Source organism: Microtus oregoni, unplaced genomic scaffold (genome assembly GCF_018167655.1).
Source record: "Microtus oregoni isolate MIOR12 unplaced genomic scaffold, Mior012 000021F_ref0000039, whole genome shotgun sequence".
Classification (NCBI taxonomy): Eukaryota; Metazoa; Chordata; class Mammalia; order Rodentia; family Cricetidae; genus Microtus; species Microtus oregoni.
This window is the reverse complement of record NW_024543080.1, coordinates 8,308,953-8,332,713: the sequence shown is the minus strand read 5'-3', so window position 1 is coordinate 8,332,713 and position 23,761 is coordinate 8,308,953. Positions and strand designations below refer to the sequence as shown.

At 40.4% G+C, this 23,761-nt stretch overlaps 1 protein-coding gene across 1 annotated transcript; it reads left to right on the top strand.

Annotated features, from left to right (window-relative positions):
* The first annotated feature begins 4,457 nt into the window (after positions 1–4,457).
* Npffr2 (neuropeptide FF receptor 2) lies at positions 4,458–15,394 on the top strand. The gene is made up of 3 exons (XM_041671671.1): positions 4,458–4,785; positions 8,932–9,031; positions 14,569–15,394. Exons 1-3 carry the CDS (start codon positions 4,458–4,460, stop codon positions 15,392–15,394), a joined length of 1,254 nt encoding a protein of 417 aa, XP_041527605.1.
* Positions 15,395–23,761: the final 8,367 nt, after the last annotated feature.

Sequence of the window (23,761 nt, the reverse complement as noted above, 5' to 3'; positions counted from 1 at the left end):
ACTAGAAAATATAACCATGAAAATCAATTCATTTCTTTTTTTTAAGAATAATAATTTATTCTGTGATGAAGTTACATATTCGAATTATAGTTGTTTTTAAAAACAGAATCATGATCTTTAAGTATGTAATAATAAGTAGTTTTTTTTTATTGCGAAAAGAAGAAAAAAAAAACATAAACAAAAAACAAGTTTCCACCTCCTCCCAGCCTCCCATTTCCCTTCCCCTCCTCCCACCCTTCTCCCCCTCCTCCCACCCTTCTCCCCCTCCTCCCACCCTTCTCCCCCTCCCCCCACACCTCTCCCCCTCCCTCTCCAGTCCACAGAGCAGTCCGGGTTCCCTGCCCTGTGGTAAGTCCTAGGTCCTCCCCCCTCCGTCCATATCTAGGAAGGTGAACATCCAAACTGGCTAGGCTCCCACAAAGCCAGCACATTAAGTAGGATCAAAACCCCCTGCCATTGTCCTTGGTGTCTCATCAGCCCTCATTGTTCGCCATGTTCAGAGAGTCCGGTTTTATCCCATGCTTTTTCGGTCACAGTCCAGCTGGCCTTGTGAGCTCCCCGTAGATCAGCTCCTCTGTCTCAGTGGGTGGATGCACGCCTCGTGGTCCCGAATTCTTTGCTCATGTTCTCCCTCCTTCTGCTCCTCCTTGGGACCTTGGGAGCTCAGTCCAGTGCTCCTGTGTGGGTCACTGTCTCGATCTCTATCCATCACCAGATGAAGATTCTATGATGATATGCAAGATATTCGTCAGTATTGCTCTAGGATAGGGTCATTTCAGGTTCCCAATCCTCAGCTGCCCAAGGAACTAACTGGGAACCTCATCTTGGGCACTAGGGAGCCCCTCTAGGGTCAAGTCGCTTGCCCACCCTAAAGTGGCTCCCTTAACTAAGAATTGTGGTTCCGTGCTCCCCTATCCACCTTTCCTTTATCCCAATTCTCCCGTTTCCCAGGTCCCCCCTCCTTCCCTTCTACCTTTTCTCTCCCCATCTCCCCTTACCCCCATCCCACCCCCTCCCCAAGATCCCATTTTCTCCCCGGAAATTTGGTCTACTTCCCTTAGCGAAGAGGACAACTATATGTTTTTCCTTCGGTTCACCTTCTTCCTTAGCTTCTTTAGGTTCACCTATTGTAGACTCCGTGGTCCTTATTTATGGCTAGAAACCAATTATGAGTGAGTACATCCCATATTCATCTTTTTGGGTCTGGGACACCTCACTCAGGATAGTGTTTTCTATTTCCATCCATTTGCATGCAAAATTCGAGAAGTCATTGTTTTTTACCGCAGCATAGTACTCTAGCGTGTATATATTTCATACTTTCTTCATCCATTCTTCCATTGAAGGGCATCTAGGTTGTTTCCAGGTTCTGGCTATTACAAATAATACTGCTATGAAACTCAAAGCCATCCCGCTTAACTCAGGAACACGGCAAGGCTGTCCACTCTCACCATACCTCTTCAATATAGTGCTTGAAGTTCTAGCAATAGCAATAAGACAACATAATGGGATCAAGGGGATTCGAATTGGAAAGGAAGAAGTTAAACTTTCGTTATTTGCAGATGATATGATAGTGTACATAAGCGACCCCCAAAACTCCACCAAAGAACTTATACAGCTGATAAACAGCTTTAGTAATGTGGCAGGATACAAGATCAACTCCAAAAAATCAGTTGCCCTCTTATACACAAAGGATAGGGAAGCAGAGAGGGAAATCAGAGAAGCTTCACCATTCACGATAGCCACAAACAGCATAAAATATCTGGGGGTAAATCTAACCAAGGAAGTGAAAGATCTATTTGACAAGAACTTTAAGGCATTGAAGAAAGAAATTGAAGAGGATACCAAAAAATGGATGGACCTCCCTTGCTCTTGGATTGGGAGGATCAACATAGTAAAAATGGCAATTCTACCAAAGGCAATTTATAGATTCAATGCAATCCCCATCAAGATCCCATCAAAATTCTTCACAGATCTGGAGAAGACAATAATCAACTTTATATGGAAAAACAAAAAACCCAGGATAGCCAAAACAATCCTATACAATAAAGGATCTTCTGGAGGCATTACCATCCCTGACTTCAAACTCTATTACAGAGCTACAGTAATGAAAACAGTGTGGTACTGGCATAAAAACAGAGAAGTCGACCAATGGAATCGTATAGAAGACCCGGATTTTATCCCACAAACCTATGAACACCTCATTTTCGATAAAGGAGCTAAAAGTATGCAATGGAAGAAAGAAAGCATCTTCAACAAATGGTGCTGGCACAACTGGATGTCAACCTGTAGAAGAATGAAAATAGACCCATATCTCTCACCGTGCACAAAACTCAAGTCCAAATGGATTAAAGACCTCAATATCAGTCCGAACACACTGAACCTGATAAAAGAGAAAGTGGGAAATACCCTACAACAGATGGGCACAGGCGATCGCTTCCTATGTATAACCCCAGAAGCACAGACATTAAGGGCAACATTGAATAAATTGGACCTACTTAAACTGAGAAGCTTCTGTAAAGCAAAGGACACTGTCACTAAGACACAAAGGCAACCTACTGACTGGGAGAAGATCTTCACCAACCCCACAACAGACAAAGGTCTGATCTCCAAAATATATAGAGAACTCAAGAAACTAGACTTTAAAATGCTAATTAACCCAATTAAAAAATGGGGCACTGAACTGAACAGAGAATTCTCAACAGAAGAAGTTCAAATGGCCAAAAGACACTTAAGGTCGTGCTCAACTTCCTTAGCAATCAGGGAAATGCAAATCAAAACAACTTTGAGATATCATCTTACACCTGTCAGAATGGCTAAACTCAAAAACACCAAGGATAACCTTTGCTGGAGAGGCTGTGGAAGAACGGGTACCCTCATCCATTGCTGGTGGGAATGCAATCTTGTGCAACCACTGTGGAAGTCAGTGTTTCGGTTTCTCAGGAAATTCGGGATCAACTTACCCCTGGACCCAGCAATACCACTCTTGGGAATATACCCAAGAGATGCTCTATCAAATGACAAAAGCATTTGTTCAATCAATTCATTTCTTATCACTTAAGAACAGTGCTGCATGGGCAAGTTGTTGAGGCAAAGATTTATTTTGAAATCTGAAGATGGTTAAGGTTCATCATCAGGTTCCATTTTATCTTTGAGTTGTAAGCAAGAGGCCTACATCCAGAGCTCTTCGGAAGTGCACCAAATAGGTGGGCATCAGTGCAATTTATAGATATCAAGTTTTCTACATTTCTGCATTATCTGCAATTTACAGGACATTCGAGTTCTGTAAATCTAAAAGGTAATGACTGTTTAAAAACTGTTAGTGCTCATAGTTTTTAGTTCTTTTCATAAGATTAGTTCATTATACATTCAATGATTAGTTTACAAATGCATCCTTTCCCAGAGGAAAGCCATAAAAGGTTTTGTCTCTCTGGCTGAGCCAGGAAATAGACCAACAGTATCTCACCCATTCAGTGACTTCACTCAGAAGTGTCATCTGTGACAAAGCTCAGCAGAGAGAGGAATAATGACTTCCCCAGATGTGTGACTTTCAAATTAGTACTGTCTCAAAGTAGGAGCAAGTGAAACTAGAGGGCTGTTTGGATATCAATTATTCAAAAGGAATATTATCCTAAATCAATTATTACTTACTGTAATATTTACAGGATAAACACGAATCTCTACATTGATACCCATATAATTGGCAAAGATCCAGAAGAAAACCTGAAGTCAATAATTGCCTCAAAGTTTTTCAAAGTGTGGTTTTACCAGCTCAGTGGTTGATCCATTTAAATTTATAACTACCAATTTAAATTTTCTAACATTATTCTTAAAAAGTGAATGCAAGTTGGGCAGTGGTGGCATATGCCTTTAATCCCAGCACTCAGGAGGCAGAGACAGGCAGATCTCTGTGTTTTCAAGTCTAACCTGGTTTACAAGAACTAGTTCCAAGATGACCAGGACTGTTACACAGAGAAACCCTCTCAAAAAACAAAAACAAAATTTAAAAAAGTGAATATAGGAGTTTATATAAGTTTATCTAATAATCTGAATAGTGAAGTGGGTTTGCATCTTCAGAACACTCATAGAAATCATCCCTTGTCAGATTATAGACTGGAGCTCTGCTAATGCTCCCGTCTTACAAGAATGAGTGGGTCTTGACAGATAAACTATGTTAAGAAGTGAAATAGGGAAAAAGAGAAAGTTTATTAGGGAATCTACTGTAATGATTGTTGTTTATAGCACAAAGTTATATTTCAAATGCTTCCAGTTGTAATCCTAATAAAATGAATGTTTCATTTATAATTCAGTTTTATGTAAAACTTGTGGATTGCTGAGAGCTCATTAAAATTCATGATGTTGGAAAAGTACCCCTCTTATTAAACTCCAACACAGAAGTTACATTCTGCCAATTTCTCACTAATCTTTTCTTTTCTACTTCTCCTTTTTTAAGGTCCACCATGAGCAAGAAATGGGACTTAAACTCCTCAGAAAACTGGAATCACACCTGGAGCAGCAATGACACACAGCATTATTGGTACTCTGATATCAACATCACCTATGTCAACTATTATCTTCACCAGCCTCAAGTGGCAGCAATCTTCATTAGTTCCTACTTACTGATCTTTTTCCTGTGCATGGTGGGAAACACTGTAGTTTGCTTTATTGTGATAAGAAACAAACACATGCACACTGTCACCAATTTCTTCATCTTAAACCTGGCAATAAGTGATTTACTGGTTGGAATATTCTGCATGCCTATCACATTGCTGGATAACATCATTGCAGGTATGTTATGTGTGGTATAAAGATGACCTGAGAAAATTGTAGGCAGAAGTTTCTATCTCAACTAGCTCAGTCAGCAGAACATGAGACTCTAAAATCACAGGGTCATGAGTTTGAGCCCCATATTGGGTGCCATTTATAGACAGAAGTTTCTGTCCCTCCTGGTCCTGGATACATTCAGTCCCAAATAAATGCAGAGAGGCTTATATTAATTGATCTCTTTGCTCAGGCTTATTACTAACTAACTCTTACAACTTAAATTAATCCACAAGTTTTATAAATGTTCTGCCATGAGACTTGGTACTATTTCTCAGTGAGGTATTCTCATCCTGTTTCCTCTGTGTCTGACTGGTAACTGCATCTCTGCCTTTCCTCTTCCCAGAATTCTCCTAGTCTGGCTGCCCCACCTATACTTCCTGCCTTGCTACTGGCCAATCAGTATTTTTTTTAACCAATATGACTAACTAATATTTACACACACTTATTGAGTTCCCAGGAGTGTTCTAGGTATCTATCTTTACAAAATGACCATTTTAAGCAAAACCTGTAATAATCAAATAGATATATGGTTTGGGAGCAAAAACTTTGTTCCTACACTTTTGGACCCCTGTCATCATTCCTTTGTGCCACCTCACATGTTCTAGAGGTGCAGGAATGGTATATTTCTTGGTCCCAATAGGGTTTTCATTTAGTGTTGATTTAATACTGTTGTGTCAATTGAGAAACAACACTTGAGATGTTCACATTCCTACCAATATAGAAAAATAATGAAATAATTGCAACATATTGAAGTTATCTGTAGTAGAACAAGCTATTTCAAATCTCCTATCCTCTCATGACACTCGGTTTACTGCCATAGTTATTTTGAATTAAATGATTAATATTTTGTGCATAAATCACTCCACTGTACTCTTGATTTTGTTTCCCAATAGGAGGCCACTTGTAGCATTTCCTGTCTTTAGTTTTGGTAATTATGACCATATATCTAAGTAACATACAACTAATGTAATTTTCTGTTTTCTAAGCAACATAAGACAGAAATTCCATTTTAGTAATCCACTTATACCACATAAACACAAACATGCATTCAAACCTTTCACCTCCTCTATTGGTAACAATAGGAATTGTTGCTATTGTTAGCTGTCTCCCCACTGATAACTCATAATCTTCCCCACTTCTCTTTGTACTTAGTACTCTGTTTTCTGATATCACATTTTCTTCCTACTTTATCCCTTCATAAGAAATAGCACACTGGGATAAAACATTTCTGAGAACTGACACATCTCTAAATGCCTTTGTTTCGCTTCACACTTGATTATAGCTAGCTATGTGAACAATTCTGGGTTGGAAAATTTTTCTCTCAGAATTTTAAGGTGATTACTTTTTTGTTACTTCTCAGAAATGCTGAGTTACTGTTGAGCATTTCTGACTCTTTCTGTCTTTGATTTGAGTTGGACATTTTTCTTCCTAAAAGATTTTTGAGTTTTCTTTATCCTTAATGTTCTGAATTTAATGAAATTAAGGCTGGAAGTTGGTTTTTTATGGTTTATTTTTTGCACTGGATACAAACTACTCCTTTCAATCTGAAACCCATTATGCTTCGAGGATTGCAACGTAAAGTTCTGCCTGGTCAACATAAAAACACCACCCTCAAAATCCACAGGTTTGGGACGAGAGAGATTGCTTAATGCTTAAGAGCAGGTTCTAATGACCTAGATTCAGTTCCCAGAACCCTTGGTGGTTGCCTCAAAACTACCTATAACTCTAGCTTTGGGAGGGATTTGATGCTCTTTTTGGCCTCTGAGGCCATCTGAAAATACATCACCTGTATTTACCTATGCATGCACACACATACAAATAATTTTAAAATTACAATGAATCTTTTTTTTTTTTTAAATCCAAGGACTAAGTATGTAGGTCATTGCCAGAATGCTTATCTAGCCTATATAGGATCCTGGGCTCAATTCCCAATACTGTGGGACATAGAAGGTTTTCTCAACTTTCATCTTGAGTTCTTCATTTCCATTAAATCACTTGGCCTATTTTTGTTTATATTCTGTATGTTTCTATGCTATCATTTAATATTTCTGACATTACTGGTAATGTGTTAATTCTATTTTTGTATGAATTTTATTAAATAGTCTTTTCTTTTTTTCCTTGTTTCCTTTTATTTTATTATTTTTTTAAATTTATTTATTTATTAAAGATTTCTCTCTCTTCCCCGCCACCGCCTCCCATTTCCCTCCCCCAGTTAGGTCCCCCCCCCCATCAGCCCGAAGAGCAATCAGGGTTCGCTGCCCTGTGGGAAGTCCAAGGAACCGCCACCTCCATCCAGGTCTAGTAAGTTGAGCATCCAAACTGCCTAGGCTCCCACAAAGCCAGTGCGTGCAGTAGGATCAGAAACCCATTGCCATTGTTCTTGAGTTCTCAGTAGTCCTCATTGTCCGCTATATTCAGAGAGTCCGGTTTTATCCCAGGCTTTTTCAGCCCCAGGCCAGCTGGCCTTGGTGAGTTCCCAATAGAACATCCCTATTGTCTCAGTGTGTGGGTGCACCCCTTGCGGTCCTAAGTTTCTTGCTCGTGCTCTCTCTCCTTCTGCTCCTGATTTGGACCTTGAGATATATGTCCGGTGCTCCAATGTGGGTCTCTGTCTCTGTCTCCTTTAATCGCCTGATGAAGGTTAATATTCAGGAGGATGCCTATATGTTTGTCTTTGGATTCACCTTCTTATTTAGCTTCTCTAGGATAGCGAATTATAAGCTCAATGTCCTTTATTTATGGCTAGAAACCAAATATGAGTGAGTACATCCCATGTTCCTCTTTTTGGGTGTGGCTTACCTCACTCAGGATAGTGTTTTCTATTTCCATCCATTTGTATGCAAAATTCAAGAAGTCCTTGTTTTTTACTGCTGAGTAATACTCTAATATGTATATATTCCATACTTTCTTCATCCATTCTTCCATTGAAGGGCATCTAGGTTGTTTCCAGGTTCTGGCTATTACAAACAATGCTGCTATGAACATAGTTGAGCATATACTTTTGTTGTATGATAGGGCCTCTCTCGGGTATATTCCCAAGAGTGGTATTGCTGGGTCCAGGGGTAGGTTGATCCCGAATTTCCTGAGAAACCGAAACACTGTCTTTTCTTAGAGTTCCTTTATTTTGTGTTTGAGGCTTTCTAACATTAAGAATTTCTAGCATTGTGTTTTAGTGTGAGGTCCTATATGTTTAACAGACTCACTGGAGAATCTATGGTCTAGACTGTTTGGGAGACTGAAGCAGGGAATTACAAGTTTGAGGGCAATCTGAGCAACACAGCAAAACCTTGTCTCAAAAACCAAAGTGAAATAAAGAAAAGGCAAATCTAAGTAGGGATGCCTACTAAAATAGACGTCCTTGTGGTATTTGGATTAATTGAAATTAGATATGAGTAGTTTAATTTTTAAAAAGAAACTAGAAGATTTTTTGAAAAATAAAATTTAAAATCTGAGAGAAGCTATTTTTTTTTTTTAAAGCAATTGGGTGTTCAGAAGGTCAGACTGCTCTGACAGCTTGTTTTTCTAGTCACTGAGGTTTGGGTAAGCAACCCATACTTCCACTCTTGATCAGAAGTGTTTATTCTGAACATCACTGTTATGTAAATTGCACATTGTGTATATTTGTTTCATATGTAATTCCCAGTTCCTCACAATTTATGAGGTGTATTTCCAAATTAGAAAATTAATGTTCTGGCTGCTTTGATCACTTAAGCAAAGGTTTGATGGTTTGCACTCTAGAAACTTACCTGGGTTTCAGTCATTTTAAACTGCTACCTGGCTGGGGCAAGGTGTGTATTTGTTTTTTGTTTTTTGTTTTTTTTTTTACCTTTTCAAGAGATACCAGGAGTTAGAAAACAAATCTTCCCCTGGGGATTAAATATAGCAGTAGCTGTGAAGTATTTCTTATCGTGTCTCGGATGTAATAGTTGCTGTGCTAGTTTTCATTGTGAACAGTACATTAATGAAACTCTTCTGTCTGGAGAAATTACCAGGAGACAGCGCCCGGACACATTGTTCTGCGGCTGCTTTCATTTATTGTCTTTTTGTTCATATTTGCAAAATAGTGAATTAAAATAATCTCCTCAGAGGACTATTCCATTTCCCGTCCAGGGTGGCCGTTTGGAAGCAGCATGTGCAAGATCAGTGGGCTGGTGCAGGGGATATCAGTTTCGGCTTCTGTCTTTACCTTGGTTGCCATAGCTGTGGACAGGTAAGTCAACTTCAAATCCTGAGTCCCAGACAGTATTGATTTGTCAAGTTACTGCATATTTTCTATGATGTTGAATATACTGGTATAGCTATCCACCTGTTCATATTACTACAAAACAGAGTACTACCACAAAAGTATTGCTTCACTGAATATTTAAACAAATTACATAACTCATGTAATTTTGTATTTTCATGTAATTACATGTACGTTTTTTTCAAATCTTAAAGTGTTAGTATTTTCCATGTAGCTGTAGCTTGGGAATATGAACTGAGGTATTTAATTTTAGAACCATTGGTAGATTGTTCTTCTTTGCAATAACTATACACCAAGGCCAGTTAGACCCTCGATGTTTGAAGTAATAAACTGATGTGGGACAATGGTGTGTATTCTGTCAATTATATTTTAAATAAACATTGATTGGCTAGTAGCCAGGCAGAAAGTATAGATGGGACAACCAGGCAGGAAATAGAGGCAGGGCGACAAGAACAGGAGAATTTTGGGAAGAGGATTCTGTTTTCGGCAGTCCTGTCCCAGCCACAAAAGAAGCAAGATATGACTGCCTTGCTGAATAAGGTACCAAGCCACATGGCTAACATAGACAAGAATAATGGGCTAATATAAGTTATAAGAGTTAATAAGAAGCCTGAGCTAATGGGCCAATCAGTTTATAACTAATGTAGACCTCTGGGTGATTTCTTTCTTTTTTTTTTTTTTGTTTTTTTTGGTTTTTTGAGACAGGGTTTCTCTGTAGCTTTGGTGCCTGTCCTGGAACTAGCTCTTGTAGACCAGGCCGGCCCCGAACTGGACTTAACGACTGTGGGAACCAGGCAGGACAGAAAACTCAGTCAACAATAAGCCATATCACTTTTGGTTAAAAGATACATGATTTTTTGTGTGTCTGCTCACTCAAATTATACATGACACTTTTAAGAAACACATTAGATACAAGGATGTCCTGCAAATGAACATTAGGTAGTAATTAGGGTTCTTACCGTGAACAAAAGGTATGCTATCTTTGTTTTTCTACCTCAATCTTAAGCATAAACATTTACTTCCACTCTACATTTGATACTGAAATGCCTTAAATGCATTTGGCAGTGTTTCTTACACTTGAAAAACAAAAGGTAAATGTTGGCCCTCTTTATTTTAGAGAGTAAATGAGATTAAAATGAACAACTAATACTATTTTCTCAGTGCGTAATGTTAAGGAGCTTCAGATGAGTGAAGCAGGGCGCCATAAGCAATGTGTATGATTTTCAAAACCTAAACTGCAGAGATACTGAATAATGATGCCCACTATACGGTGCCACAGTGTAAAATCTAAGCCACCCCAGATGCAGACAAATGCTGAAATGCAGAAATGTGGATATGCGAAGAGATGACTAGCAACTTCTGCATGTGTCTGCAAAGGGGAAAGTAAATGAGTGTGACTGTCCAGAGGCATGCAGCTGCATCTGAGACGCCGTGTTTAAGACAGCACAGTGCAGAGAGGAGCAATGGCATTGGTTAGGTCGGGAGAGCAACAGCAACAAGGACATCATGCGTGTTCTTCCACTTTTTATGTTTGAAAATTTGATGAGGTTGGTTAATAAATGAATGTAAAGTTGGCCTTAGTCTTTGTGTGGCATGATGCCTTCATCTTCATCAGTGTATTGAATTTTAGTTTGTGTGTTTTACACGTCCTGTCCAGTGTTTAGTCAACTTTACACAAACTAAAGTCATCTGAGAAAATGGAACCTCAAGTCAAAAAATGTCTCCGTAAGATCAGCATGTAGGAAGTCTGTGGGGGCATTTTTTTGATTAATAATTGATGTGGGAGGGCCCAGGTCATTGTGGGTGCTGCTTTCCCTAGTAGGTGGTCCTGGGATGAATAAGAAAACAAATTAAGCAAGCCAGGAAGTAGCACTCTTCCTTGGTCTCTGCCTCCAGGGTGCCTGTCATGATTCCCTCAGTGATGAAGTGTGATGTGAGGATTATAAGCTGAAATAAACCCTTGCCTCCTAAATTGATTGTGCGTGTGATCTTTTTGTTTGCTGTGCTTTGTCTTTTGAAATAGGATTTCAGTAGGTACCCTTAGCTGGACTGGGATTCACTATGTAGACCAGGCTGGTCTCAAACTCATAGAGATCTACCACCCTCTGCCTTTTGAGTACTGGGTTAAAGGCATGTGCTACCATAATCTGTCTTGGTTGTCATCTTTATCATAGCAATAGAAACCCTACCTAGGGTTTCAGGTGGTTGAGTTTTTCTCCATAGTTATAGCTTTAGTTTTACTCATTTCATTTTTAATTATCCAGAAATAGTCCCAATAAAACAAAATAATTTTAAATTATTATTCTTATTAATAAATTATAGTCTTTGTCAGTTTCCTACATATGCATGTGAATTCATTCATTCTCTCACAAACTCTCCTATCTCTGCTCCTACCACTATCATGATCCCTTCCTTCCTTCCAACCTCTTTCCAACACTTATGACTTGAGGTTTTGTGTCTCGTAGAGTTTAATGAGGCTGTTTATATGACCTTGCTTTGGAATTATTAGCGCCTGCTGCACTCACCAGAGGGTGCATAAGAGGAGACCAACTTGCCACTCTCCCTGAATCTGTTAGTAGCTAATGGTTCAGCAGTCAGTGGTCTGCTCCAACGAGCCCCTTCGCCATTCACACCGGACTGTTGGGTGGGCTGAACTTGTACAGACCCAGTATTACTAGGCACAGTGGCTGCGAGTTCACGATTGCTGTGGCCGGATCGTGCTATGGAGATGGTATGTCACAGCCCTTCTCCCTGTCTTCCATCTCTCATATTCTTTCTGCTCCCTATTCTTTACTTTCCCTGAGCCTTATGGAGATTGAACAAACGTCTTGATTAGGTCTAAGTCTTCAACTGTCCATTATTCTCAGCATCTTGTGAAGCTGTGGCTCTCTGCAGTCATCAGCAACCATTTAAGAGGGGCTTCTCTGGTTAAGGCTGAGCATAGCCTTTGTCTGTGGGTGTAAACAAAGATATTCAGAAGGAAGTTTGATGCTGTTTCCCTTCAGCTAAGCAGCAGTAAGAGGTTCCATCTTTGGGCCTGCAACCACTTTAATCAGGGTTACCAACTTTGTTTAGAGAAGTAGGCCTGGATTTCCTCTTGTGGAGCGGACCCCAGAGTCAGTCCCAGAGAACTGGTTTCCCTCATAACATTTGAGTCACTGTTTCACCCTTGGGCACGTCTTGCCTGGCAGATTGGTTAATAAAGTAAAAACTTTTATGTCTTTAGTGCCTCTGGCAGCCTGCAGAACACTGTACGGCACTATGTAAGCTACCTAGAAGGGAGAAACCTTCCAGCTCAGTTCCTGCTGGGTTTCTCTGTAGCTTGCATTCAAGGTGCATGATGACTTCAGTAGTCTCCTCACGTCTTCTTTAGTGATTCTCTGGAGGTGTGTCATGAAGTTAATTTGGCGTTTCTATTCAACCAGTACTTTCTTTTATCTGTATATCTGTCTGCTGAGTAATAAAGTCTGTTTTGGAATAATCACAAAACCAAGAAAATGTGTTAAATACGTGATAATACCTAAAATGATGGAGTTGCATAATAGAATATACATATTATAATTATTTGTAATACCTACCTATCAATAATAAAAGTGACAATAACAAAAGTGGTAACATCCCTCAATAGATTTTGAATTGCCATGTTTAACAGAGGGGTTCTTTATCAGAACTTATAATGGTGCTTCTTGGACCTGTGTGATTGTGAACTATCTAAAACCACCTTTTGGTATTATAAGAAATGATCATTTATTCCCCTTGTGATTCTAGGGGCTAAATGAGTGCCTCTCTCAGTCTCCTGCCTCCTAGGCCACGCATGCGGCAGTGTTGCACTGTGAGTTAAATTGAGTGTTGTGTCTAAGATGGCCAGCCTGATGCTCCCCAGCGCCTTCTCCCCTGCGCTTCTCATCTAATTCAGGTTTCTTGGAATTTGGAAGCTGCCTTTTCAGAAGAAGCATCCAAAAGGACAGCCCCGATGTGCATGCTTGTTAATGTCTATTAGCCAGAACACATTCCATGGCCAAGCACAGAAATAATATACTGGGAACACTAAGAACCCCAGGGGGAATTGGTTCGTGAATTGCTACTGATGAGCTGTCTCTGAAGCACAGAAAGGGCTGCCTGCTGAACCTACCGTTCTGGAGCCCAACTGCTTAGGTTGAAATCATGCATAGCAAACAAACAGGATTGTGACCTTTCCTAAATCCTTATCTTCATATTTTAATTCATCGTGCTTAAAGGAACAGCTCATGCAAGCCCATCAGACTAAGTCTACAGCAGAGTTCTAAGGGACCGTATTTGGTATATTCTGATGTAATACTGTTAGCACTATAATAGCGTTTTCTCATTAATAACATCTGATCTGTTTCATTCATTTCTTATCATGATCCGTACCAGCCCAGACCACAAATTATTTCTCAGACCAGAGGGGAGGTGTGGGAATAAAGACACAACTCACATGACTTTATCCAGGGGGAGTTTGCAGGGATCCCTCTTGAAATCCTGAGTTCACATCCTGAAAATCACCCATATTTATTCTCCAAACAGCTTTTATACGAAAACCTAAACTGAGGGGGAAATTCATTAGCATTCTGCTTCCTAGGTAGCCGGGAGAATTATTGTGGTCACGTCCACACCTTTCTATGCCCATTTTGTCACATCTTCCTATCTATGACAGCTCTGTCACCTACACTGAATTAACACCTCTTTCCCAGGAGACCTCTCAAATTACAAAGAAGGAGCACTGTAGTAATAGGAGCGGTGGGGCTGCATCCCCGGCACCCGGCCGACCACATGGCTAGCTCTAGCTTATGTCCGGAAATAATTACATGGAAACTGTATTCTTTTAAACACTGCTTGGCCCATTTCTATCTAGCCTCTTCTAGGTTAATTCTCACATATTAATTTAGCCCATTTCTAATCATCTGTGTAGTGCCCCTAGGTGTGCTTACCGGGAAGATTCTAGCCTACGTCCATCCTGGGTCGGAGCTTCATCGTGTGCATCTGGCCTGCCGAGGGGAGCATGGCATCTCTCGCAGGCGTCTCTCCCTGGAGCAGAGCTGTCGAGTCTGCGCTCACTTCCTCTTCCTCCCAGCATTATGTCCTGTTTACTCCTCCCACCTATGTTTTAACCTATCAGGGCAAGCAGTTTCTTTATTTAATTAACCAATGACCTTTCTCCGATCAGAGCAGAACAACATTAGCATATCCTGACCCTTTGTTTAGGATGGTGTCAGTTTGTCTCAAAAGGCTAGGTGACCACCTTCTGTGTGACAGGTGCAAATTGTGGCCTGAAATTCTGGCCACCATACAATATAGAAATATGAGCCTGTATAATACAGCCCTATAATTTCTGTCAGTTACATAAGTTGGCGATGCATGCCGCGTTATCACAGGCGCTAACTTTCTGTGTCTGGAATGGAAATACAGATGGACGGTCTCACACTTGTCTGCGCCAGGTTCAGAAACTGAGGCAGTGCCTCATTGATCTTTGCCTCTCCTTGCAGATTCCGGTGCGTTATCTACCCCTTTAAGCCAAAGCTCACCGTCAAGACAGCCTTTGTCACTGTTGTGATCATCTGGGGCCTGGCCATCATCATCATGTCTCCGTCTGCAGTAATGTTACACGTCCAAGAAGAAAAATACTACCGTATAAGACTTGGCTCCCACAATGAAACCAGCACCGTCTACTGGTGTCGGGAGGAGTGGCCCAAACAGGAAATGAGGAGGATCTATACCACCGTGCTGTTTGCCACCATCTACCTGGCTCCGCTCTCCCTCATTGTTGTCATGTATGCAAGGATTGGGGCTTCCCTCTTCAAGACTTCAGCACACGGCACAGGCAAGCAGCGCCAGGAGCCGTGGCATGTGTCCAAGAAGAAGCAAAAGGTCATTAAGATGCTGTTGACTGTGGCTCTCCTTTTCATCCTCTCCTGGCTGCCGCTATGGACTCTGATGATGCTCTCAGACTACGCAGACCTGTCTCCTAACAGACTGCGTGTCATCAACATCTATGTCTACCCTTTCGCCCACTGGCTCGCCTTTTGCAACAGTAGCGTCAACCCCATCATTTATGGTTTCTTTAATGAGAATTTTCGCAGTGGTTTCCAAGACGCGCTCCAGATCTGCCGAAAGAAAACAGCACCCCAGGAAGCCTACGTCCTGAGTGCTAAAAGCAACATGGTCATAAACACATCTGGCCTGCTGGTCCAGGAACCTGCATCTCAAAATCCAGGTGGGGAACATTTGATGGGTGGAGAAAGGGCTGAAAATCCCACACAGGAATTCTTGATGGAAGAAATAGGAGAAGGTACTAACTGTAGTGAAGTTTAAAAAGAGCACAGGGCCCCAGTGCTGCCCAGTCTGCCCAGTACATGAACTATTCAGTAACTTTCAAATTTCCCCAAAATTTTTCCAAGTCTGATCATTCCCATCTTAACCCTGCTGTAGTCTTGGCACTTTTAACTCTTTCTACAGCTGGCGAAATTGTCTTTCTTAAGTAGATAGCGAATTTGTTCTCCAGTGTGAAATGCTCCTGGAAGCTCCATTAAACCATGTACAAACCTCAGGCTAGCCAAGGCCAGCCCCATATCTGCTCTTTCTATCTCTGACAAAAATTATTTTCTAAACTCTTATGAAACTAAGATGCTCTGCCTTGATTGTTGGTGCTTTTTACTTACTATTTTTTCTTTTTCAACTTTCTACGTTACTATTCTTTAACATCTGTTCAAAAGAGTCTCCTCCAGAAGCCTGTCTACATTCCTAGGGTAGACAACTCCACCATAATTCCAGCATGTCCATCACATACAGATAAGAGGCTTTGCTTTTAATAAACTGGAGCAACAGAGGGAAGGTTGGAGAACACTAAAACATCTAAACATTTGTACTAAGCATTTGGATTATGGAATCATAGAAAACTGAACACCTGCTAGGGTAAGACTTTGGACAGATGTATTTTCCATAGCTAAATTTTCACATTTGCAAGACTAGAATCATGGTGGTTTTGTGCATTTGCTATTCTGTGAATATCATGTGATGGGAGAGACAAACCTGTAAGATGAAAAGCAGAGCAATCAGCATTTAGTATGAGGAAACGACATTGTGATTGGGCTGTAGTTACAATAACATAACATAATAAAATAATAATCTTAACACCATGTAAAGCAATTTTCAAAATGTTCTTTAAGCCTCACAGAAGCACTCTGAAGTATATGCTATCCCCATTTTTTAGAGAGCAGAACCAAGTGCATAGTCGCTGGTTTTCCCAATTTTTTTAATGCATTATCTTGAATATCTGTGGGAGGGTTATGTACATAGGTGACCGCATGGAGGAGACCAGAGCAGGGTGTCAAATTCCCTCAAGTTTTAGTTAATATGTGGTTTGGAATCACCTGATGTGGGCGATGGAAACCAAACTTGGGTTCACTGGAAGAATAGCAAGTGTTCTTAACAGCCCGTGGACCTAAAATCTTAAGGCTTAAGAGTTATAAAAAGAAAACAAAAAGAGATTGGGAGGTCAATATATGTAATTAAAAAAATATTTTAACACTGGTATCATCTTTGTGTCACAATGAACTAATTTTAGACTAATCCATAACTGCTTTTTCAATAGCTATTTTGCTGACTGTAAAGTTAATATCTTTTATTTGAATTTTGGAGAAATAAAGGTGGTACCAAGAAGAGAGTAAATTATATATGTCTTTTTATAAAGAAGAACCACGAGCCTAAAGACTTATTCTGCCCGTCCTCAAAGTCAGCACCTTACACCGCATCTCTATCAGCAGCAAACACCTTCAGAAGATGGGGAATGATGGGGCAGACAATTGCCACACAGGGAGTAATGAGACAGGCCAATTTTGAAACAATTTCGACTTTTACTATGCTTTCTCACGTGGTCAGTGCACCGCACACACCTTTCGTCTGGCTGTCTCAGAGTAGCCTCACACCGCACCCCATTTTTTCCTTCAACTTTGCTACTCTGAGAAAGGAAAACACAGTTGAATGGACTGCTTTGCTTACTGGCTAGTACAGCTGAACAATGTTCTTTGTTTGTAACTAATTTATACTTCTTCCAATCCTGTGACCACTTCCTCAGCTTGTTTTGTCTTTTGTGCTTTAGGCATGCCAGTCCTCAGAAATAGGCAGAAATTATTACGTCATTGCATCGAAAACATCACGGTTTACTTTTGATTAATGTTGCTTTTGTCTTGGTAAAACTCCCAGAGTGTTTGCTAGCACTTGCTTGTCTTTGCTTTTCTCTTTTTACCGACTCCATGACATCCTCTGAACCCACCACTCAATCTGTCACTCCTTGGCCACCTGGCTAGTTCCCCTTTTCCTTCCCCAGTCCTCCCAAAGCCTCCTTTGGGGGCCCTGGATTTCTCATCTGTCTTCTGCCACCTGCACTCTCCCCATTTCCCTTCACATGCTGCCTCCTTCTCTTTCTCCAGGGCTCAGCTCAAACCTCACCTGCTCCTTTTCTCCACAGTAGATCTCATTATCGCTAATATCTTAAAACTTCATTTACATACTTCTGTAATATCTATATCCCCTACCAAACAGTACGCTGTAAGGCAAAGATTTTATCTCATATTTCATTTTATTCCGAGTTTCTAAGAGGGTACTTGGCATACAATAGGCACATGATAAATATTTATTGAAAAATAAATTAAACAGTTACAAATACTTTCTTGGCTTTAGCTTATTAATTATGTACAAGCCATATTTTATTTTCCTTTGTTGAAGGAAATCCAGAATTTAATAGAAGTATTAGGTAATTCTGAAATGCAAATTAAGTAAAATGAAAATCATTCATTATCCCACTTTCATACAGCAATAATTGTTTTGTCACTTTGGGGCCTGTGTGCATGCTTTCATTAATAAGGATATGATTTTATGATATATGTTTTATAGCTATTCTATTAGTTTAGTGTGTCACAGATATGTTTCCATGTTGTTTAAGAGTTTTCCAAATATTTTATTAATTTCAATGTTATTCCATTATTTAATAAGCTGCTCTGTGTCTGAAAATGTCACCAAAAGTCTTTATTTTGCAAAATGTGTAATTACGTAAAATTCTTATAACACTAAGCATATTCTAGCATCTCAGAATAGACTGCGAAAAAATGAAATTGCTTGGCTAATATGTATTTCTTAATATCTTAAGAAGCACTTTATATCCATCTGAGGTATAAGATAATTTGGTCACATATGCTCTCAAATATTGCATATTCTAGGGCTGGGCGGTGGTGGCGCACACCTTTAATCCCAGCACTCTGGAGGCAGTGGCAGGTGGATCTCTGTGAGTTTGAGGCCAGCCTGGTCTACAAGAGCTAGTTCCAGGACAGGAACCAAAAGCTACGGAGAAACCCTGTCTCAAAAATAAAAAAAAAAAAAAATTGCATATTCTAGAAAATGTATTTTTCTAAACAACTTGGTGAAAATGCCTTACCTCATGTATTATGGTTTGAATGCTTAATATTTCCTGCCAGCTTGTGTGTTCGAATACTGGTTCTGTAAGGCTATTTAGAATGTCTTGTGAAGTTTGGGGAGTCTTGTGGCCATAGGTCATCTAGCAGAAGTAGGTCACTGGGAAGCAGTCATGAAGATGGTATCAACTTCTGTTTCTTGCCGCATGCTCTCTGCTGCCTGACCAACCAAGTATAAACAAACAGGGCAGGAAGATCCTGCTATTGTGGACTAAGCAGTTCGAGGTATTGTGTCTTTCCGCCATGATGGACTGTAACCTTTGGAACTGTGAGCCAAATAAGCTTTCTTAAGTCTTAAGATGTTCTGTTGGGTTCTTTAATCACAGTGGATGAGAAAAGTAACACATATACACACACACGCACACACACACACACACACACAAACACACACGTACACACAAATGGCATTGAGAAGCAGGGTGATTTGTGATAAACCGAGCCATGTAGTTTTAGGCATTTGGATCTGGTATGTACAAGGAGTATGGAACAGATTGAAGCTTGTGGGGTCTTATGCACCTTAGGTCCTAGAACCCTGACTAGGGATGTGGAGGAAAGAAAGGGGGAGCAGACACCCAGACACAGGCAGAATAAAGCCAGGATCAGGCGGAGTTCCCTAAGAGCTGCCACCTGGAATCTCAGCCTGTTAGACACAGCACAGGGACAGGAAGTAAGAAGTATGTGTAGGAGGTCTAGGGGGAAGTTGTAGCTGTCAGTCTTTGCACACACTCATCAACTGTTCATAAAGTATCAGACTCTCAAGGAGAACTTTACAACCCCTCTTGAGCCTAACTCATATAAGGCACTGGCCTTGCCAAATGTCCCATGGGTCTGAGCCCTGGAGTCCTCAAAAGGGCCATGCTCATGTCAAATACACATTCATGCTGGGCTTCTCACCCTCAGGGTTTCTTCTGTTCCCTACAGAAGTTAAGGAATAGGAAATACCCAGAATGTTGAAAGCAGAGTTTAAAGGGCCATTTTGATGCGATCTTGGAAGACCAGAATGCTGAGGAGAATGCAGATGGACTGTGGCAGGTTTCAGAGAGGAACAGGACTGTATTGGGAACTCTGTGAAGAGATTTTAGGGTTGCATTCTGCCAATTAATCTTGCTCCGTTCTGCTCATATCTTCAAAATGTACATGATGCTTAATTCAAGGTAGTATGGCATCCAAGTCATGGCGTAGTTGTTTCTCGGTGCTATTAGCCATGCTTATCGTGAGAATCTAGAGCAGAAAGCAGAACAGGATGTGGAAAAAGTACATTTGGTAAGGGGGGAATTGTGTAGTAACCTTCAAAGGACTGAAGTGGGCAGATTGCCATTATGGCTCATTATGGACTATATAGCGAGCTCCAGGCCACCTAAGCTACAGAGTGAGACTTCATCTCAAATCAATAAATAAATGAGGTCAAGTTGTGGACAAGGTAGATAGAGAGAAAAGTCTATGGGTGTTTAAGATAGTAGTGCCACCATTGAGAAAGTGGACACTTCCAATGGAGTCAATGGAAAGAATGCCTTGAGGACAAGACTCCACTTGGGGAAGTCTCTGGCTTATACACAGGATAACCCATTTACAAGACATTTACTTCGAAAGTAAAGGACACGGCAGAGCCATGCTGCTAGAACAAGTTCACCGAAAGAAAATGATTTCTCAGGTCATCCAGGTCATCCAATTAGGCACTCCGAGGCCACCATAGCTGTGCTGGAGAAGGGTAACTAAATCTCAAACAGGTAGAAGAATTTGATCTCCTTTATACTATTGCATCACGGAAGCTTGCATCTAGGGGATGTGGGGGACAGGGGATCTTAACGCACCGGTTAGCAGAGTAGATTCCCTGAGAAGCAAGTTTGTGAAACTATGTAGATAAAATCTAGGTTGCAGTGATAGCCCCAGGAAAGTGAAGTACTTGGACTGTGAGATGGCTCCCAAGGAAAGGTGGAGGCACTCCATAGAGACAGCTTAAAAGACAGCCCACTTGTCCCGCCAATGGCAGAATTGTGTGCCCAAGGATATCCAAGCCTAATAGATCTTAGACAATACCACCACATGCCATAGATGCTGGGCATAGATCTATAGGAATTAATTTCTACTCTGCTCGTCAGTCTAGTTTCTGTTGGCTCATTCCTTGTTATGATTCTTCTGCTTCCTTTTGGAATAGAAGTGTTAACTTGTTGCCAATGTATACTGCAAATTAAACAACTTATTTTTGGGTTTTTGCAGGGACTCGCTGTTAAGAAATTAACTTGAGCCTCAACAGAGACTTGGAACTTCTGAAAGGCTTTGACACTGTTAAGAGTACACAGCATTTTGAAGTTTGACCGAACTTATTTTGCATTGTGAGAACACCATTTCTCTTTAGGGGCCAAGGGGTGGAATGTAATGATTTGAATGTTAAATGTTCCCTGACAGGCTCGTGTGTTTATACAGTGAGTCCCCAGCTGGTGGCATTGTTTGGGGGGCGCTTAGAGAACTTTGGAGACTGGCCTAGCTAGCTGAAAGTAGGTCAGGGCTTCCAGTCTTAAAATTGGTATCTGCTTCTGCTTTTTGAACTTTTCTGCTTCCCAATATGCTACAGAATGACTGAGTCACACTGAAGCTTCTGCGACAATGACTGGGTTACTTCAATCTTTCTATCTAACGTCACTTCCAGAATGGACTGGTGACCTCACAATTGTGAGCCGAATTAAACCCTCCTCACTGCTCAAGTTGCTTGTGTCAGATATTTTCTCAAAGCAACATGAGGACTGGACTAATAAATATGATTATTTCCTTGGTGTATATTTGAACATGGAAAATAGTTCTTTTCATCATGATTAAGACAAACTCCTCTTTATCTGTATTTATTTGTGTTTACTTTTTGTCTAGTTTTCTGTTACCTTCTTTGTCTACATTTTGGTTACATTATTTAGGTGTTTTCCTTAGTTAATTGAAAAAGGACTTTCTAATTCTGAATGCTAATCATTGGTTATCAGCAGATTTCAATACTTTGTCCATATGTACATATGATTATGTCACTACTCATATATATTGGTACTGGGAAGGCTAATTTTTTAAAGTGTTTTAAAAAGAATGGATGTGTGTACATATCCTTTTGTTTTTTTTTTGGCTTTTATTTATTTGCTTTTTCTTGTTTTGTTTTGTTTTTTGAGACAGGGGTTTTCTGTTTGGCTTTGGAGCCTATCCTGGAACTCACTCTGTAAATCAGGCCAAACTCAAATTCTCAGAGATCTGCCTGCCTCTCCCTCCCAAACCCTGGGATTAAAGGTGTGTGTCACCACCACCTGGCTTTATATCTTTTTGTAAAGCTCTTCCTGAAGGTTGTCAGCCAGGAACCCAGGTTTCTTCCCTCTTATTGCTCCCCTTCACCTATAGCAGGAGTCATAAAGCTACCATCTAATTGGGTCTGCCATATATTTTGATAAATAAAAGTATATTGGAACACAGCCTGACCATATTTTAACATATTTCTGTGCCTGCTGTTGAGAAACAATAGAAGAGTTGGGTAGTTATGATTGATACCATATAGTTCACAAAGGGTAAATAAACTATTTGCTCTCTGAACAAGTCAAGGGAAGTCTGTAAACTCAGGCTTAGAGCATCATCTTGTCTCCACGACTATGTGGAAAACAACTGACCATGAACATATTTATGTTAAGGATCCTGGGAATGGGAAAGGAGGAAACCTTGCCTAGACAGTTGATTTTAAGCTAGAATGCAGACTATTGCTCATATGGATCAAGGCAAGGTAGAAAATACAGTCTTCAAATGAGCATAAATATGTACAAGGGAAATTCTCCTGCTATTCAAAAAAGGCAGAACAACCTTTTTATTTTTACATGATGGTGATGAATAAATTGTCTGTGTCTTACATTAACCTTAGTTTGGACTTCAAGAAATCTTTCCAAGTCTTTACTTAAGTTAGGTATCTCTGAACTTATTAGAAGTAGACTCTTTCCCCCAAAGAAGCCTGTGCCTGAATGTTGTAGGAAATCCGCTTGTTTGTTCCCAGCTGCTCAGCCCCAAAATAACCACACAGAAACTGTATTAATTAAATCACTGCTTGGCCTATTAGCTCTAGCTTCTTAATGGCTAGCTCTTATATCTTAATTTAACCCATTTCTATTATTTTATATTTTACTGCAAGGCTCATGACCTACCAGCAAGGTTCCAGCCGGCAACTCACACCTTTCCTCTCTGGCAGCTACATGGCATCTCCTTGACTCTGCCTACTCTCTCTATATATATATCTCTTCTAGTCTGGCTATATTTTGTTAAGCCATTGGCTGAAAGCAGCTTTTTAATTCATTAACCAATAAAAGCAACACATGTACAGGAGGACTTCCCACACCACCTGAATCCTTGGTGCTTCTGAATGTCACTACATTTTTTTTTTTTTTGCAGTTGGTAAAGGAACTTCATTGATGTAACAGAATTAATAACCTAGATATAGGATATCATTCTGAATTGCTCAGGTGCTCAGCATAAGCATGAGGAAGATGCAGTGAGGAGAGGCAGAGAGTGAACTGAAGCAAACTCATCCAAGGTGAGACGCTTGGGAAGTTTGTAATTGGAAATACAGGAAAGAAACACATACTAAGTCACATGAGTGACATCATAAAAGACAGAAAAGGCAAATGTCTTATCCACTGTTCTATTGCTGTAAAGAGAAACTATAACCATAACAAAGTATTTTATTGAGGGCTTGTTTACAGCTTCAGAGGGTTAGTCCATTGTTAGTTTATTATCATCATGAAAGGAAGCAGGAGGGCAAGGTACTGAAGCAGAGGTTGAGAGCTTTACATCCTCATCTGCAGGCAGGCAGAAAGCAAAGGAGAGAAGGAGAAAAGAGAGAGAGAGAGAGAGAGAGAGAGAGAGAGAGAGAGAGAGAGCGCCAGCCTGGTATGAAGCATCAAAGCCCCCTTCCAGTAACACTTCCTACAACAAAGACACACCTACTCCAACACATCTCCAAATCCCTCCAAACAGTTCATCAATTGGGCACTAAGAATACAAATGCATAAGCCTATGGGACACATTCTCATACACATGACCACAGCGATGCTTCCTAGGGCTTCCAGAAAGGAAAACACCCTTATAAATTACTTGGATTTAGCTCGGGGAAATCTATGTTAGATTTATATCCATAAGGACAGTAAAATTATGCATCAATTATCATCAATCCACAAAATTAGTGGTAATTTGTTATGTCTATAAT